This window comes from Aethalodelphis obliquidens, unplaced genomic scaffold (genome assembly GCF_003676395.1).
Source record: "Aethalodelphis obliquidens isolate GAN/ISIS:26980383/991018 unplaced genomic scaffold, ASM367639v1 scaffold53, whole genome shotgun sequence".
Classification (NCBI taxonomy): Eukaryota; Metazoa; Chordata; class Mammalia; order Artiodactyla; family Delphinidae; genus Aethalodelphis; species Aethalodelphis obliquidens.
Window position 1 is genome coordinate 365951 of NW_020837997.1, and position 18058 is coordinate 384008.

General features: G+C 51.1%; 1 protein-coding gene and 2 non-coding genes across 5 annotated transcripts; 1 reads left to right on the forward strand and 2 right to left on the reverse strand.

The window, feature by feature from the left end:
• Window positions 1-1564: 1564 nt before the first annotated feature.
• Window positions 1565-1637, reverse strand: TRNAK-CUU (transfer RNA lysine (anticodon CUU)). Its single transcript has one exon. It is a non-coding gene; the product is annotated as a tRNA-Lys (tRNA).
• Window positions 1638-2097: 460 nt separating this feature from the next.
• On the reverse strand, window positions 2098-2169 carry TRNAA-UGC (transfer RNA alanine (anticodon UGC)). Its single transcript has one exon. It is a non-coding gene; the product is annotated as a tRNA-Ala (tRNA).
• A 2240-nt stretch (window positions 2170-4409) lies between these two features.
• TRIM7 (tripartite motif containing 7) lies at window positions 4410-16212 on the forward strand. 3 transcript variants are annotated; one of them, XM_027084460.1, is made up of 7 exons: window positions 4428-5257; window positions 6146-6241; window positions 10663-10893; window positions 11741-11763; window positions 12050-12165; window positions 12681-12716; window positions 14615-16212. In XM_027084460.1, the coding sequence occupies exons 1-7, from the start codon at window positions 4751-4753 to the stop codon at window positions 15124-15126; spliced, it is 1521 nt and encodes a 506-aa protein (XP_026940261.1). In that variant the 5' UTR covers window positions 4428-4750; the 3' UTR covers window positions 15127-16212. The 3 variants fall into 3 exon arrangements, with proteins under 3 accessions (XP_026940263.1, XP_026940261.1, XP_026940262.1); XM_027084461.1 differs by lacking the exon at window positions 4428-5257 and having other exon boundaries at window positions 6177-6241; window positions 10616-10893; XM_027084462.1 differs by lacking the exons at window positions 11741-11763; window positions 12050-12165; window positions 12681-12716; window positions 14615-16212 and having other exon boundaries at window positions 4410-5257; window positions 10616-10892.
• The last annotated feature ends 1846 nt before the right edge of the window (window positions 16213-18058 follow it).

Consider the following 18058-nt stretch of genomic DNA (forward strand, 5'->3'; position numbering starts at 1 on the left):
GTCACCAAGGCAGTGAAGAAACAGTCAATCTCATTCATGACTGGAGGGAGGTAAGATCACCCTGTAGGACCCATAGCCTGGTGATTTGTCTCTTTTACATTACAACTTCATATATACCTTGACCCAGGAATCTTCCTTCTTGGGAATTTGCCTTACAGATATAAGTTCAAAAGTGCAAAATGACAACACTACATGCTTATTAACTGCAGCATTGATTGTAATAGCAAGAGATTGGAAACTATGAATATCCATCAGTCGGTGATCTGTTAAACTAGGGTTCATCTACAGTGGAATATTATGCAGCTGCAAAAAAGACTGAGGAAAATTTCTATGTCTTGAGACGGAAAGATCATCAAAATATAACAGAGCTGTAATTATATTTTTGTGTAAAATAGGGGAAAACAAAAATATATTTGCATTAAAAAACTCTGGAAGAATATGTACATAGATACAAAACTTGTTACCTAGGAAGGGAGGATGGAAGTTAGATTCTTTGCACTGAATATTTTTATAGATGGTTCAATTTTTGAACAGTACAGTTTATTACCTACTCAAAAGATGTTTTAAAAACTCATTTTGTGGTGCAGCCTCTGTGGGAAATGGTATGGCAATTCCACAAAAAATTAAACAGGGAAATACCATATATCAGCAAATCCACTTCTAGATATATACCCAAAAGAGGTGAAAGCAGGAACTCGAACATGTGTACTAGGAGTACACCCATGTTCATAGCAGATCCACAATCGCCAAAAGATGGAAGGGACCCAAGTGTCTATCGAGAGATAAATGGATAAACAAAATGTGGTATATACATACAATCGAATATTATGTAGCCTTAAAAGGAAGGAATTCGGACACATGCTACAACATGGAAGAACCTTGAAGACATTATGCTAAGTGAAATAAGCCAATCACAAAAGGACAAATATTGTATGGTTCATCTTATATGAGGTCCCTAGAGTAGTCAAATTCATAGAGACAGAGAGTAGAATGGTGGTTGCCAGGGGCTGGGAGAAAGATAGTTAGGGAGTTAATGTTCACTGGGTACAGAGTTGCAGCTGGGGAATATGAAAAAGTTCTGGAGATGGATGGTGGTGATGGTTGCCCAACAATGTGAATGTGTTTAAAGCCACAGAGCTGTGAACTTTAAAATGGTGAAAATGAACAAGGTCCTACTGTATAGCACAGGGAACTATATTCAATATCTTGTAATAAACCATAATGGAAAAGAATCTGAAAAACAATCTATATATATTATCTTCGCTGTACACCAGAAGCTAACACAACATTGTATATCAACTATACTTCAATTTTTTTAAATGGTGAAAGTGGTACATTTTATTATGTATGTCTTAAAATTAAAAAAAAATTTTTTTAACCCCCCAAAATTTTTAAAAACTCACTTTGTTAGTAGGTAAAGGATAGATTAATCAATGAACCGGAGAGTGACAACAAAACGGCCTAGTGAATATCACACACAGGGAATTTCCCGTACAGGATTTCTTTATTTCTTCCGAAAGCGGGTCAGGCAAGGAAGTGCTTCGTGTGACCAAAACACACACTCCGCCCAACGTGGGGCTCGAACCCACGACCCTGAGATTAAGAGTCTCATGCTCTACCGACTGAGCTAGCCGGGCGTGTGGGACCCTTTTTTCAATAATTCGTACTTCAAGGTAGGATTCGGGCTGTATCTAGCTCCAGGTTTGAAGCTAGTTGGGACAAGATCTGGCCACTAAAGACAAGATTCTTAGCAGCCCAGGAAACTCAAACTCTACCGATCGTGCTTGACTGACCGTCCCTCCCACTTCCGTCCGTTTTCTTCTTGCTCTTTTCTGCCAGGGACCTCGCCCTTTTCCATGCCTGGAAAACGTACGGCTCAGCGCAGGGAAAAACTGCGCACGCTGATGCCATCGATGAGCTCACCCTGTGATTTTTCAGTCCGAAGTTTAAAGGCAGAGCCGCGGGGTTGGGCTTGTAGTGGGTGAGGGCCGCCGGCTCCTCCAACCTGCGCAAACTCCACTCTTTAGGAATTTTCCTAGTGTTCTGCGTTTCGAAACTTGGAAGGAGAGGAAGCAAAACGGTCACGCATACCTGCGCTGGAGATGCCGGGGATCGAACCCGGGGCCTCATACATGCAAAGCATGCGCTCTACCACTGAGCTACATCCCCACTCTCCGACATCGTATTTTCCATGTTCCCTTAGTCCTTTATTGGCGAAAGGCAAGGGCGAATGAATAGCATCGCCAGTCGCGACAACCCAAACGTAGCAAAGCTCTGCGGCCAGCGCCGGGAGCTGTTCCAGGGTCCTCTACTGATTCTAGGCGAGCGGACCTCTACCGAGGGTCGCCCGGGGGGAGCACAGGACCGGGATAAACCCTTGGAGGCAGCGGGGAAAAAGAAGGGAAAGTCATCCGGCACGATACCCAAAATGAACTGTGAGCCGAAAAAAGGAAAGTTAAGACTGGGTGCAGGATGTTACTTTTGTTAAACAAAAAGAGGGGGGAGTGTAGCAAAATATGTAATATTTGTATAAAGTAATTCAGAATTGCAAAGTTGATTGCTTGGGATTGTAAGGGAACTGGGACGTAGGTGATAGGCAGATTTTTCACTGTTAACCGCTCTGTATATCTGAATTTTGAGCCACATTTAAATCAATTCAATCCAAGAAAAGTTTACCGAGCTCTACTGTGTACCAAGAACTGCTCTAGAAAACTGGAGGTTCAACTGTGAACAAAACTGACATAGTCCATTACATCTATCAGCTCCTATTCCAGAGGAGGTAGAGTGCTAGAGAGAAAACAGAGCCAGCGTTGAGGGAGAGAATATAGTAATGTGTGATTTTGAGAAGGTGACTTTTGAAAAAAGGCTTGAAGGAGATGGGACCTGAGTCATGCAGGTATCTGAGGAAAGAGAGGTCCAAGTAAAGGTTAACAGCCAGTTTAAAGGCCCTGAAGTAGGATCTTTCTGACTTGTTATTGCAGGAATAGTAAGGAAGTCCACGTGGCAGGGGAGAGTGAGAGGAGATGAGGGTGGAGAGGTTGTGTGCAGGGGATGGAGAGGAAGAATGGGTAGGGCCTTTAGACGATTGTGAAGACTTTGACTTTTACTCTGAGAGAGATGGGAGCCACAGGAGGATTTCAGCAAAGGAGAGCCCCTATCTGATTTAACATTTTAACAGGATTGTTCTCACAGCTGGATGGAGAAGACAGGGCAGGAGTGGGGCAGAAGGGGAGAAAACTGTTGTGATCATCAAATTATAGGAGATGATGCGGTGGAGGGGGTGAGAGAGTGAGGAGATGCTGAGGACTGTGAGTGGGGCCTTCTCATTTCCCTTGTCTGTCAGAGGACTCACCCCTTTGGGCCTGAGCACCTGGAGGGGTAGAGTTGTTAACTGGGATGGGGTGGGGAAGGCTGTGGGCGGAGCAGGTGGAGGGGCAGAGCAGAAGTGCATTGTGGAAACGGTGAGTGTGTGCCTCCCCCTTAGAATGTTGCATGTGGAGATGCTGCCCAGTGAGTTGGATGTGGGAGCCAGGCATCCTAAGAAGAGCTGGGCTGGGGCTTTGTACTGTGGAGCAGGGAGAAGGTCTTTTAAGCAAGAAAGTGGAAGAGATCACAAGGAAGTGAGTATAGACAGAAGTCCAAGGGTTGAGCAAGGGCAGGGAGAGGAGGAGGAAGCCACCGCGGTGGCCAAGAAGTGGGTAGGAGGCCATGGAGGTGGGAGGAGAGTCAGGGAGTACAGCGTCCCAGAAGGCGCTGAGAAAGGGTGTCCGGAAGGGGGAAGCATCAGCAGAGAGGGGAGGTAAGGCCTGAGAAGGGGCCTGCTTTCACCTTTGGGTTAGGATCGCTGTGGTCGCTGGTGACCTTGACAGGAGCAGTTTCTGAGGAGGTTGGGGAAGAAAATCTGCCCCAAGTGCCCTCCAGAGGGAGTGAGGTGAGAGAGGGTGTGAGCAAATACAATGGCAGTTCTGGGCGGTGGGTAGGGGGACTGTAGAAACGAGCTAGAGAAACAAAGGATTGGGTTTTGGAGGGGTATAACACCGAATAAAGTGGGGGAATTGACTGTAACTGTATTACTTGCTTAAAAAAACAAAACAAAAATAAAGAATAAACGGGGAGGCGGGGGGACACAATCGCGGGAGAGGTAGCTACAAAAGTGGATACAAGGCCACGCTTGGGGGTCGGGGACAAGAGTCAGGTTCCAGACTCTAAATTTAGCTCAGCACAGGGCCGGACAAACCTGAGCTCCGGGAACCTGACACTGGTCCGGCGCCAGGCCCTCGGGCTGTGCTGGCTGGGCCTCGGGCGGCAACTGGGAGTGGCGCCCAGATGGGCGTGTGCTTCCACCTGTCCCGGCCCGTTTCCCAAGGCTGACTGGGTCAGGCTGGGGCGGCCTAGACAGGCTCGCGTTAGGGCTGAGAGAAGGGAGAGACGGAGAGAGGGCGCCTCGGGACCCAGGAGGCCGCGGGCCAAGGCGGGATATTGAGCGGCCCAGAACTGGAGCGCAGAGCACTGGCCTGCACTGAGATCCCCTCGCCCTGTGCTGCCCGGTCAGCTATCAAAGCGCACCCTCCCCTCACGTTTCCCATCCTGGCGCACCCTCAGCTCAAGTATCTGCCAGCAGGCGTCAGCCCCGCCCTTCTTCTTCCCGTGGGCGTTCGGAGGCCCGCCCCGGCCGCTACGCTGGGAGCGGCGTACCATAGGTAGGGTATCCTCTCCCGCGCCGCCCGAGTTGGGTGAACTGAGGGTGCGCATGGCGGCGGTGGGGCCGCGGACTGGCCCGGGCGCTGGGGCCGAGGCGCTGGCGCTGGCGGTAGAGCTGCAGGGCGAGGTGACCTGCTCCATCTGCCTGGAGCTCTTCCGGGAGCCGGTGTCCGTCGACTGCGGCCACAGCTTCTGCCGCGCCTGTATCGCGCGCTGCTGGGAGCGCTCGGGCGCCGGGGCCACCGCCGCGTCCCACAAGTTTTCCTGCTCGCTGCCCTGCCCGCAGTGCCGCGAGCCCGCGCGCCCGGGCCAGCTGCGGCCCAACCGGCAGCTGGCCGCGGTGGCCACGCTGCTGCGGCGCTTCAGCCTGCCAGCGGGCGCGCAGGGGGAACGCGGGCCTCCGGAGGCGGGGGCGGCCGGGTGCGCGCAGCACCGCGAACCGCTCAAGCTCTACTGTCAGGACGATGGACGTGCCATTTGCGTGGTGTGCGACCGCGCCCGCGAGCACCGCGCTCACGCCGTGTTACCCCTGGACGAGGCGGTGCAGGAGGCCAAGGTGAGCGCCGTCCCCACCCCTACGCGTCCCCGGGACCCCCAGTCCCCGTTCTGCGTTCCCGCGCAGGCAGGAAGGCCCAGGTGAGCCCCTGCTTCTTTTCCCTTATCCCATGCTGCGCAGCATTGGCTTCGGAACTGAGCGCGGCTCTCCCTCTGTCACCCCCGACACCACCAATACCACCTTCCCAAACCCCTCGCGTTTCCCTTTGGGCCCCTACTGGGCCGCCTGCGTGATGCCCCACAGATTTGGAGATTTTCTTTCTGTCGGTACCTGGCTTTGAGCGGTTTCTCCGTCACACCCACACATTCGCTACCCCCACTCTCAGCCCTTTCCCTGGACATAGCTCTGTTCGGTGTTCTCACCTTCTGTGGCCGAGCGGGACGACCTTCCCAAGAGGTCGGGGTAAGGGGGTGGGTGGCTCCAGGGCTGAGTAGAGAGCCAAGAGCCATCTGGGATTCTGGCACCTCCCATTCCTGCCAACTTGCTAGGGTGTGCGCGGACGCCTCTGGCACAGTCCCCAGTCTTTCTTTGCTCTTACCCTGCTCCAGCTCTCCCACCCAGAGGGCTTTCTGATGGTGGTGAGGAGAGCAGAAGAGAGGACTAGGCAGGTTGGGCTGCTGGCGGGCTTGATGTCAGCCTGGATGGTGCACAGATGGTCTTGAGGACGGGAGACCCTGAGGCCTTTGGAGTCACCCAGCAGCTGTCCTGTACCCTTACGTGCAGCCTGTGCAGGCTGTAGCCATCCCGACGTCCAGAGGTGGCTTCAACCCTGCCGCCTCTTCCTCAATGAACAGGGCCTTCCCTTTCTCCTGGGTGGCTTCAGGAAGGCACAAGTGGGAGTTGCCAGAATCCTCTCCCCGCAGTGTCCTCCTTCTCACTCTTCCGCAGGAGCTCCTGGAGTCCAGGCTGAAGGTCTTGAAGAAGGATCTGGAGGACTATGAGGCATTTCGTTCCACCGAAGAGAAGGAGAGCAAGGAGCTCCTGGTGAGCATGGCAACCCCCAGGTTGGCTCCCCTGGGTGACAGCAGAGGGCCACCCACCACTCTGGCTAGGTGTGTGTGGCTTTGGAGTGTGTGCCTGGGGAACAGCCGAGGTGGAGTTTAGAAATATAATGAGATGCATATTATATAGGGTGACCGTGTAATTTATTATATAACCAGAGCTTTTGAGAGTGAAAGGGAGGGCTAAAATAATTATTTTAGAACAGCTGGCTTGAAGTGGAACTGTCCAGGTGAATCAGGATGTATAGTCCCCCTAATATTACATAACACCCCAGTTAGGGTCTGTGGAGCATCTTGTAATGGAACACATGAATATTTCTATAGAGAAACATATGAATATTCATACTAAGTGGGAGCCTTCTGTCAGTCTATGGCGTATTTGACCACCAAAGGAGTTATGAAAAAAACTTTAATTTTTAGAGTTTTTTCGATTTTGAAATCGAGGCTAGGGGAGCGGGGTTGGGGGGATGGGGGAGGGGATGGCAGAGCTGCTCCCCACCCAGCAGAGGGCAGGAGGTTCCGGGACTTGGGTTTTCAGCAGCCGACTGTGCTAGCACCCCCACTGCCCAGCGCTTAGGGTGGTATTTTGTCTTCCTTGAAGTGGAACAAGAAAGTGAAATGGGGTTCATTTTGGTTAAGGTGGGCAAATGTGGGTCACTGTCATTTTCCATCTCGAAAATTCAGTTCCTAGCTCAAAAACTAGGGGTTAAGAGAATGCAAGGATCCACTAAGGCCTGTTAGGGCAGGGCTCTTAAGTCCTAGAGTTGGAAAATGGAGGGAGAGCAACCTGAGGGCCGCACCCCCCCTTAAGGGAAGGAGGTGTGGGGTGAAGGGGAGGACCCTGTGTACAGGTGCCCCAGGGTCCTTTCCTCACCCTGAACTGCATCTGGTACACCTGCATCCCATGCACATCTCAGACATTCTCTTCTGAACATTCACTTCCCTCCACAAGGAAGGGCTCACCCCTCACCCCTCCAGATCTCCACCCTGCTCTGCTGGAAAAAAAGAGTAAGCATGTGGGGCTTCCCTGGTGGCGCAGTGGTTGAGAGTCCGCCTGCCGATGCAGGGGACACGGGTTCGTGCCCCGGTCCGGGAGGATCCCACATGCCACGGAGTGGCTGGGCCCGTGAGCCATGGCCGCTGAGCCTGCGCGTCCGGAGCCTGTGCTCCGCAACAGGAGAGGCCACGACAGTGAGAGGCCCGCGTACCGAAAAAAAAAAGAGTAAGCATGTGGCTCTTCGGCCATTGCTGTACATCCATGATCCAGAGGGCCTTCTCCAGCTTGGGCAGCTTCATGGTCTCTAACCCCACACCCCATGACATTGCTTAGCACTTTCTACTCTGTCCTACCCCCACCCAGCCAACCCCCCTGTGGCCCACACATCCTTTATGATTACAAAATACCTGCTTAATGAGACAACGATTGCTGCTATGAGAACAAGGAGAAGGAATATTTTTATTTGAAAATGGTCTTACCATTTGGAGGAGTAGTTCTCAACTAGTGGCAATTTTGGGCCCCAGGGGACATTTGGCAATGTCTGGAGATATTTTTGATTGTCAGCACTGGGGCAGGGGTGCTACTGGTGTTTACCGGTAGAGGCCAGGGTACTGCTTAAACATCCTGCAATGCATAGGACAGCCCTCCACCACAAATAATTATCTTGCCCCAAATGTCAATAGCGCCGAGGTTGGAAACCCCGATTTAGAGTGTTTTGGTAAATATTGTCCCACTTGTGTTACTTCCTTGGGAGACCGTATGCTATAATTGCAAGAAGCTTGGACTCTGGGGTCAGACTCCCTGGATTAGAATCCTGACTTCCCACTTCCTGGTAATGCACCTCTCTGTCTTGGTCTTCTCATTTGTAAATCAGGATGAGAGTGTACCCACGTCACTGGGTGGTTGTCAGCATTGAGGGAGTTAACGCCTGTAAAGTTCCCTGTGCTGTTGCTGCCTGCTTGCCCAAATCCTGAAGACTGGGGAGCAGCGAACTGAACTCAGGTCTCCTAACTTCAGAACCCACTTATAGTCTCCTCTTCCAGCCACCCCCTCCCCCCCTAGAGTTTTCAGGGAAGAGGAACTTTGACATTTGCGCTTGTCCTGGAGGGATGGAATCCTTCTCACTGGCCACGAGAGGCCTCACTTGTTATATCATGCAGAGTTCCTCCCAGGTGTTCACGTAAAGACTCAAGAGGGTCAGGAGCGAGAGTCTGTGTCTGAAATCACAGGGGTGAAAATCCTGTGGATAATGGTCATGGAAAGAATAGGACAGAAAGCTTGCACACAGCAGACTCTTCCTTAGGTCGTTGTGGGTGTGCTGTTACCTCTGATCACTGGCGTTGATTTTCCTTCCTTCTTTCTACTTTCCTGCATTTCCAGGTTTTATATTATGAACTTGTGTTGCTTTTACGATTGCTAAACAGAAAAGGGGCCCTTTAAAATGAAGTAAAGTGAAGAGTGAAAGTTGGAGGGGTGACAAATGTTAAACTAGAAAATTCAAATGAGTAAAACTTAAAGATCTTATTGGCTTTATTCAGTGGTTCATAAATCAGCCAACATCCCACCTTGCAGAAAGAAAGAAGTTCTGAAGAGCTATACAAGGCGAGAGACTTTACAGGCAGAGGAAGCAGGAACAAGGAAGTTGTACTAGGCAAAAAAGTGGGTTGGCCACAGAGGCTCATGAGTAGAAGAGTTGTTTTGACGGTTAAGAAGGCTTTTCATTGGCCCAACAGCACGGGCTCCCACTCACCAAGAATGATCTAGCAGCTGCTGCTGCTGCCCAATATTCAGCCTGGCAGCAGCAGAACCACTGCAGAGGCCTGATATAACATCATCCTTGAAGGAAACCAGTTACTTGGTAGCAGATGGATTGCACTGGACCTCTTCCACCCTGGAAGGGACAGCATTTTATCTTGGCTGGAACTGACACATTTCTGAGTAAGAGTTGTCTTTTCTGCCTGCAGAGCCCAAGCCAGCACTACCAAGGACTTATAGACTGTTTGATTCATCGACATGATTTATGATCCCAAAGTAGTTTGGGTGTCTGATTAGAGAGGGAATTTAAACATAAGAAGTGCTGTGAAGGTAGAAGGATTTTAAATTTATTTCCAATCTTGCAGTTTTGATATCCTGTTAGTATATGTTTTTTTTTTTTTTTTTTTGGGTACGCGGGCCTCTCACTGTTTTGGCCTCTCCCGTTGCGGAGCACAGGCTCCGGACGCGCAGGCTCAGCGGCCATGGCTCACGGGCCCAGCCGCTCCGCGGCATGTAGGATCTTCCTGAACCGGGGCACGAACCCGTGTCCCCTGCATTGGCAGGCGGACTCTCAACCACTGCGCCACCAGGGAAGCCCAGTACATGTTTTTAATGCTGTGAATGTGCTTCTTTAAATGTGAGACCTGCCATCATCTCTCCATTAGATACTTGCGTCACCCTTGCAGCCTAACAGCGGATTAGGGTACTTTGTTGGCCTGCTTGTCTGACAGCCAGTGACATCAATGATTTACTTTAAGTTTCTGTGTCTTAAAATGAGTTTTCATCAGCAGCCCCCACTCCACCCCCCACTTCCACAAAGCCACACCTTAAAGTTGCCTTATAAATCATATATTAAAGCATCGCTGAAAATGTTGAACTAAACCGAAGTGAGAAGAGTTATACAGCATTATGTTTGAGATCTCAGTGTGTGCTATCAAAGATGTTTTCCAACTGTACAATAACTTGAAACCATCACGTGTTTGGATGCTCTAATTTCAGCAGAATAAAGATCATAAATTTGGTCACACACACAAAAGTGGGTTGGCTATTGCAAAGTTGCTTTCCCTGTAGGGGATGGCAGGGGTTTATCAGGCAGATTACTGAACAAATACTGATCAGGCCGTTCCTTATAGGCTGGTTTAAGATAACATTTGTGGGAGAGCTGAAACTGTCATTGGGTCTCGGTTTGGTGATGTGGGGCTTAACATAAGCGACTCCATTTGGGGCCTGTTGTCTTGCTTTGAACACAAAATAAATGTGTTTGGGGACCTCAGTTTAATCCTTACAGTGACGGCAGGAGGCACTATTTTATCCCTCCCACTTTTCCAATAAGGAGACTGCAGCCCTGGGGGATTCTGGGGTGAGTCTGAAGTTTCCCTAGGTTGGTGGGAGAACCCAGGTCTAAAGAGACACATGGGCGCAACTGTGACAGGGAAAGGGAAGGCACGTGTTGAGGCTGCTGCGTGCTCGGAATCGGGACATTTAAACTAGAGCGTGTGCACGGTGGGCATGCACGCGTGAGTCTCTGACCCCTGAGCAGTGAGGGGGATGCACCCCTGCCCTGTGGGATGGCTCAGAGGCTTCTATCCAAATGCTGTGTCTCAGATGCCCACACCCCTTTGCCCTCTTCAACTTCACCTCTCCTGGGACAGAAGCAGATGGCAGCCGAGCGAGAGAAGGTTGGGGCGGAGTTCCAGGCTCTGCGGGCCTTCCTGGTGGAACAGGAGGGTCGGCTCCTGGGCCGCCTGGAGGAGCTGTCCCGGGAGGTGACACAGAAGCAGAATGAGAACCTGGCCCGGCTTGGGGGTGAGATTGCCCAGCTCTCCAAGCTCAGCAGCGAGATCCAGGAGACAACTGGCAAGCCTGATCTTGACTTTCTCCAGGTGAGCCTGGCTTGGCCAGGGTACGAGTCCTTTATCCTCAGGCAGGAGGCATGAATTTATCCCTCCCACTTTTCAAATGAGGAAACAAGAATGGCGGCGAGAACAGAATCAGATCCTATGAGTTTAGTAGAATCACACATCTGGAGCCAAAGTGGACTAGAGAGAGGAGCGCTGATTTTCCTGGGGTTAGAGGTCTGCAGGGATGTGATAAAAACTTTCTTGACCATGATCCACAATAACATCTCTTACAATGTGTTCTATTATATACGTTGTGACAAAAGTCTCAGAAAATGACACTTACCCGTACTACATGTGATGCACTTTGATGTTTTTTATTCTGTCTTATTTCCTTCTAAAATAAATAGTCACAATCCACGAAATAAACTTCACAAGTCACAAATGGATCAAGAATGGTCATTTAAGTGAATTCCCCGGACTCTGTACTTCCACTGCCGGGGGCCTGGGTTCAATCCATGGTCAGGTAACTAAGATACCACAAAGCCATGAGGCCAAAACAAAACAAAACAAACAGGTCATTTAAAAGGCACTAATCTGAGTGATGTCCAGTTGTTGCATAAGAGCTGTCACTTGTCTTGGGCGATGTTGAAAGCAGAGGCAGCATTGGGTCCTAGCACTTGGCTCCAGTGATGATTCTGTAATAAATGGGAGCATTGGGAAGCTCTTGCCACCTGGGGCCCATGCAGGAGGTAGGGGGTGATACACCTGCTTATTCCCCTGGAAGGAGGGAAGGGGCCAGTTTTATTTTCTCAAAGGTGAATGCTAAAAAAAAATAATAATAAAAAAAATGGTGAATGCTGATTTGGTTTTCTCTCATTGTTCTTTCCAGGAATTCAAAAACACACTAAGCAGGTGAGTGGACCTAACAATACCTTGGGCCTCTCTAAGCTGGCGCTTCTTTTCCACTTAGCTTCCTGTCTTCATTCCCCACCCCTGACCTCTCACCTCCCGATGCCCCCAGTGCCTTACCTGGGTACCTTCTGAGGCAAACATCTGCTGCCTGGCCATGGGTATTTGGCACGGGGTCAGGCTCTCCTTTTCACCTCTCCCCACCCGGAGGACCTCACCATCCTAAGTGTCAAGCCCAGTGGGAGTGGGACAGTGTTAGTGGGCCTTCCTCAGGGTCCTTGTCCTGCAGGTGCAGCAATGTGCCTGCCCCCAAGCCAACCACAGTCTCTTCTGAGATGAAGAATAAAGTCTGGAATGTTTCTCTCAAGACCTTTGTCTTAAAGGGGCTGCTCAAGAAGTTCAGAGGTAGGGACTTGTGTGTGGGGCTGGGCCCTGCAGTCCTGGTGGTGATGGTGTGTTTCTGGTGGTTTGGGGTCCTGAAGATGTGCCTTTCCAAAAGCTGTATGATAAAACAGGAACTAGGGTGTGTCAAGGCCAGACTGGTGCGGGGAGGCGGTGGTGGCTAATTTATTTAGAACCCCCGCCCCTACCCCAGGGCATGAAGCTTCCCCTGGGGACAGATGGAGTAGAGGGGCACTGGGGGCAGAAAGAAGGATGAAGAGGGAGAGCTCAGCTCAGAATGGCTCCAGACAAAAGAGGGGGAAGTGGGAGAGGTAGAGCTAGAATACAGCCCCCTCCCCACCCCCATGATCGGCCCAGCACTTGCCCATCAACTGTAGGGTATCTGGGGAGTGAGTGAACCCCCAGATATTTAACATTTACAGTGGGGCTGTCAGTGTCAAGAGGTGGTGTCACCGTTGTTGCCAAATAGAAATTTCCCATGTCATTCACACACAACCTGCTTTGTTTCTCCTCTTCAGAGGATCTTCGGGGAGAACTGGAGAAAGAGGAGAAAGGTATGATGGCTGTTTTAACAGTGAGTGCCCGTCATTTGGCCATGCAGAGATCCAGTGACTGTCTCTCGGGGCTCTGTGCATGGTTGGTTCCTTCTGCCTGTCCACCTCAGCAACTTTGCCATCGACTGCCCTTTCTTCCTCATCCTCACAAGTCTGATTCCTTCAGGCCACCGTGGGGCCCATAGGCCTATAAGTTGTTCCAGAGCAGGAGTGCCCTGCACCTTGAGATACTCAGATCGGGGAGTGCTTGTCGGTCACCTGGACAAGCCTCTCTTCCCTGTTCCCGCTCCCAGAGAGCTGGAGACCTCTCCTGGGGACAGGGATTGTGTGCAGGGGTCGGGGGAAGCAGGGGGACACTGAAGACTGGAAGGGAGGTGGTGATCACTCCTGCAGGGCTCTGGGGTGAGTGGGATCTAACCCCAAGGGGAAGGGAAGTGAGGAGGGGAGGACACATATTCCTGATGCTGATGTGACTGAGCTAAATCAGATCTTACTCGGGAAGAATCTAAACCCACCGAGTCAGACTATGTCCTCCTCTGCTCAGAACCCTGTGACAGCCCTGCCTCTCTCACTCAGGAAGGGCTGGAGTTCTTGCAGTGCTCTTGAAGGCCCTACGGGGTCTGGAGCCTCACTGCACACTCTTCCCCTGGTTCACTCCGTGCAGCCACACACAGTCCTTGCTGCTCCTGGAAGGCACCAAGCACACAGCTGCTTAAGGGCCTTTGCACTGCACCGGCTATGCCAGGGCCTGGAACACCCTTCCCCCAGACAGCTGCATATCTGACTTCCTATCTCCTTGATGTCTGTGCTCAAATGCACTTTTTCAGTAAGGCCTTCCCTGGCCCCTCTAGTTGAAATTACAGCCTGCTCTCCTGATCCCTCTATCATGTATTGTCTCTCCTCCTTCTCCCCACAGAAAGGACGCTTCAGGAGGGCAGGGATACTCCACTGTGGGATTCTCAGGGCCTAGAACAGACCTGGAACATAGTAGCACTTGCAGCAAGTGTGCATATTTTAACTTTTTATTATGGAAAATTTCAAACATAAAGTAGAGAGAAGAGCATGACGAGTATTATGTACTCATCATACACCTTCATCAATTATTGACTCGTGGCTAGTATTTTTCATAAACACCCCTACCCACTTCTTCCCACTGCATTATTTCGCAGCAAACCACAGATAGCTCTCATTTCCGTAAATATCTCAGTATGTTGTCTCTAAAGAGATAGACTTTAAAAAAAACATAAACACAAAACCATTAAGAAAGCAAACACAAAACCAACGTCATAACTAAAAAATTAATGATTCTTTCCAGTATCTAGTGTCCGAAATCCCCCACTTGTCTTTTTTCTTAATTTTATTTTTTCAATTGAAGTATAATTCATTTACAATGTTTTGCCAATCTCTGCTGTACAGCCCCAATTTTCTTTTTTTTTCTCTTTTGCGCTGCCTTGGGTCTTCATTGCTGCACGCGGGCTTTTCTCTAGTTGTGTGCGCGGGGTCTACCCGATGCGGTGCACGGGCTTCTCATTGTGGTGGCTTCGCGGGCTTCAGAAGTTGTGGCTTGCGGGCTCTAGAGCGCAGGCTCAGTCGTTGTGGCGCAGGGGTTTACTTGCTCCACCTGTGGGATCTTCCGGACCCAGGGCTCGAACCTGTGTAGCCTGCAGTGGCAGGCAGAGTCTTAACCACTGCGCCAGTAGGGAAGGCCACCCCCACGGTCTTTTAAATTGGATTTGTCAATCTGTTTGAATTGAGATCCAAATCAGGTCCATAAATTGCCTTTCTGTGATTTCAACACCTACTTAATGAGGGGGCGGTGGGAGTGGGGCGATGGGAGCCGTGCAAGGACACTGCATGGGACGTCTCTCCCTGTCTTCCCCCCTCCCCATACCCCGCAGTGGAGCTGACCTTGGACCCCGACACGGCCAACCCCCGCCTCATCCTCTCTCTGGATCTTAAGAGCGTGCGCCTTGGACAGCGGGCCCAGGACCTGCCCAGCCACCCGCGCCGCTTCGACACCAACATGCGAGTTCTGGCATCCTCCGGTTTCTCCTCCGGGAGGCACCACTGGGAGGTGGAAGTGGGCTCCAAGGACGGCTGGGCCTTTGGCGTGGCACGTGAGAGCGTGCGCCGCAAGGGCCTCACGCCCTTCACCCCCGAAGAGGGCGTCTGGGCGCTGCAGCTCAACAGCGGGCAGTACTGGGCGGTGACCAGCCCTGAAAGGACGCCCCTCAGCTGTGGGCACCTGTCCCGCGTGCGGGTCGCCCTGGACCTGGAGGTGGGGGCCGTGTCCTTCTATGCTGCGGAGGACATGCACCACATCTACACCTTCCGTGTCAACTTCCAAGAGCGCGTGTTCCCCCTTTTCTCTGTCTGCTCCACTGGTACCTACTTGCGAATCTGGCCTTGAGGGGCATTGCCCGGCCTCCCTGAGGGGGTCAGTCCGTCATGGGAAGGCATGTTGCCCTCGGATGGGGCCTCCTGGTCACTCTGGGTATGCCCTCCAGACTCTTGTCCCAGGCTGCCTTAGAGGGGCTTCTGCAGACTACAGCATCAAAGACATGAGAATGGGCTGTTGGGGAAAAGGGCTCTGAGGTCAGTTGAGCAGGGGAAGAGATGCTTTGGACCCTCCTGGCATGTCTCCTGCCTGTTGTCCACGTGTGGATTTGGCCTGAGCTGTGAGGAGGTGGAGGTGGATGAGGACAGGAGCCCAGCTCCACCAGAGGTGCTTCCTATCACTGCCCCAACTCAGCAGGGCTTCTGGTTCCGTGGAACAAAACCAAGCTGTGGTCCTTTGCCATCCTCAGTTGCAAGGGGGGCAGGTTCCTGCCAGGCCAATCAGGTTCATGATCCCTTCTGCTCTGCTTTCCTGTCAGCTGCCAGCTCTGCCTTCAGAGACCTGAATCTAGCTGGCCTGACGAAGTTGTCTACTCAGGGAGGATCACTGTACTTCCAGCTCAGTGGAGAGTTTGGGCCGGAACTGGTAGGAGACCCTTGATCTGTACATGAGGGCAAAGCCCAGGGTAACAGCATATAGGCATAGCTGCCGTCCAGTGTGGCTTAGCCTGATGACAGAGTGTATGTACAACACATCCTTGGCCACAGTGACTGCTCCGTGTACTCAAGTTTGCCTAAACCCTTTTCAAGTGCCAAAGTACAGTCTCCCTTGGGTAAGGAGACCAAAGATTCTGGAATTTTGAACCTCAAGGCGGCACGTATAATTTTACAGAAGCAACTAACACCAGCATGGAAATGCACAGAGCACAGGCATGCCCCTGACAGACACTTCCTGGAGCTTCCCAAATGTATGCCAGCAGCAGAAGACCCTGGTGCCACGGCCTGCTCAGCCCGTACCCTGGAGGGTGTTATTCCCTTGGCTAATGGTTCCCCAGCTTCTGCATGGCTGGGCTTCTGGGAGAGTGGAGGTAGGCTGTTCCCTGCTTAGTGTGCTCCAGGAAAGGGGCATGGGGAGATGGAAATACAGACTGTGAGCTCATTTCTAGGGTGTCTTGGCTCATTCTTAACTCCCCCAGTCTGAATGCAAGAGCACAGTTACGAGCAAAGGTTTCTGCCAGACTAGGTGAGCGTGTGTGTTTTTCTGTGTGAGGAACGTTTGCATGTGTGTTTAGATCTCAGATCTCAGGAGCGGGGGGCGGGGCCATGTGGATTTTGGAGAGGGCGTTTATGAGCATGCGTATAAGGTTTAGGTGCGAACAGACATAGGTCAGTATGGTCACACCCTATTTTTGATTTGTAGTTGTAAAATATTAGCCACCCCATATTTAGGTGAAAGCCAAAGGTTTCCTTCCCCCACTACCTAGCTGCCCAGCTAGATGAAATCCAGTCTCAGACCTAATTCTGTCCTGCACACATTGTTTATAGATAGACGTGTTGGCATGCAGGGGCAGTGACCATCAAACAGTCTGATCTGCAAGCATCTTGGAGTTTCCATGCTCTCTGTCCCTGAGATACTTCAAGCACACTTTGCATACAAGGGACGGTAAGAGAGATGTTCTTGTCGGGGCAGGCATGGCACTTTTCTAGAGGCAATCTAGAGATATAGCACTAGGCAGTCAGAATCCAGTGTCCTGTGGGCTGGGGACAGGACCATTGAAGAGTCCAGCCTATAGCAGCATCCCAGAGGGTGAACCCTGTGTGGTGTTCATACATGGAGAGTAGCTCTAGAACACTGTAGCTAATCAGTGTATTTGAATACCACTGATTTCCACAAGGAAAATCCATTTCTAACATTCACTTATTAATTAAATTGCCTAATGCTATCATCAAGCCTTAATGTTATCCAGGCTTGTATGGCTTTTGGATTGAGTAGCACAATTACCCTTTATATCATCTAACAACTGTGCTGAAGTATTGCAACACATTACAGGTCACGGAAGGTAGGGTGACTAGGTTCAGGTCTGGGCACTGCAGGGGTGGCTGTGTTTATATTTTCAGCTTTTGTGTTTGTGAATGTGATTGTGTGTCTATCAGAGTTTGCAGAATAACAATGCGGATATATACATATTCGAAGAGATGTAACAAGAGTTACATAACAATTACACATGGACAGTACGACAGATGTTCTCTCTTGGTCACTAGGGTGGTGCAGTGACTTAGGATGTCACAAGGCTGGTGTGAGAGTATGCCTGTGTGTGTGCATTTTCCTCTCCCATCCTTTGACCATCATAAGATCTCTGAGATGTCTGGGCCTCTGAGAGCAATGACTGGCCTAACTTGGGTTCCTTCTGACTCCATCCATTCATTGGTCCTAGATCCTTGTGAGCTGCTGAGACATGAAAACCCACATCCTTGAAACCAGACCCTCACACCACTCCTCAGCATCCAGACAAGGGGGCACCTAGGGGCCTTCCTCTGGCCTGGCCACCCAGTGACCTAAGTCATCTGGCCTTGCAGGGACCAAAGGGTGGGTTGGGCCATCAGACCAAGTTCCACCAACTACAGCCACAGTTTCTGACCATTTCTGGGCTAGGGCTCCTGTCCCTCACCTGGGCTCTCAATCTCTTCCCTTTGTCCCGTGGGCGCTTTGGGGGGCCCCGATGGAACCAGCTCTCCCAAAATTCAAGACGGGCCCCTAAGGATTTCCTTTTCCTAATTTGCCATAAGTTGCGGTAGGGGCTAGGGACCTCCTGTCCCGTTCCAGTCCTTCACACATCGACCTTTTGATTTTCCCACCTTTCTCTACCAATTTTTCCCTCCTGATCACCCACCCAGACCAGAACTGGATTCCTCTCAGGACAGGCATACCGAGACCCTTTCTCTAGCCCTCCTCTCAGAGCCCCAACCTCGGACCCCTACTGTCATAGGACCTCTATCCTCAACAA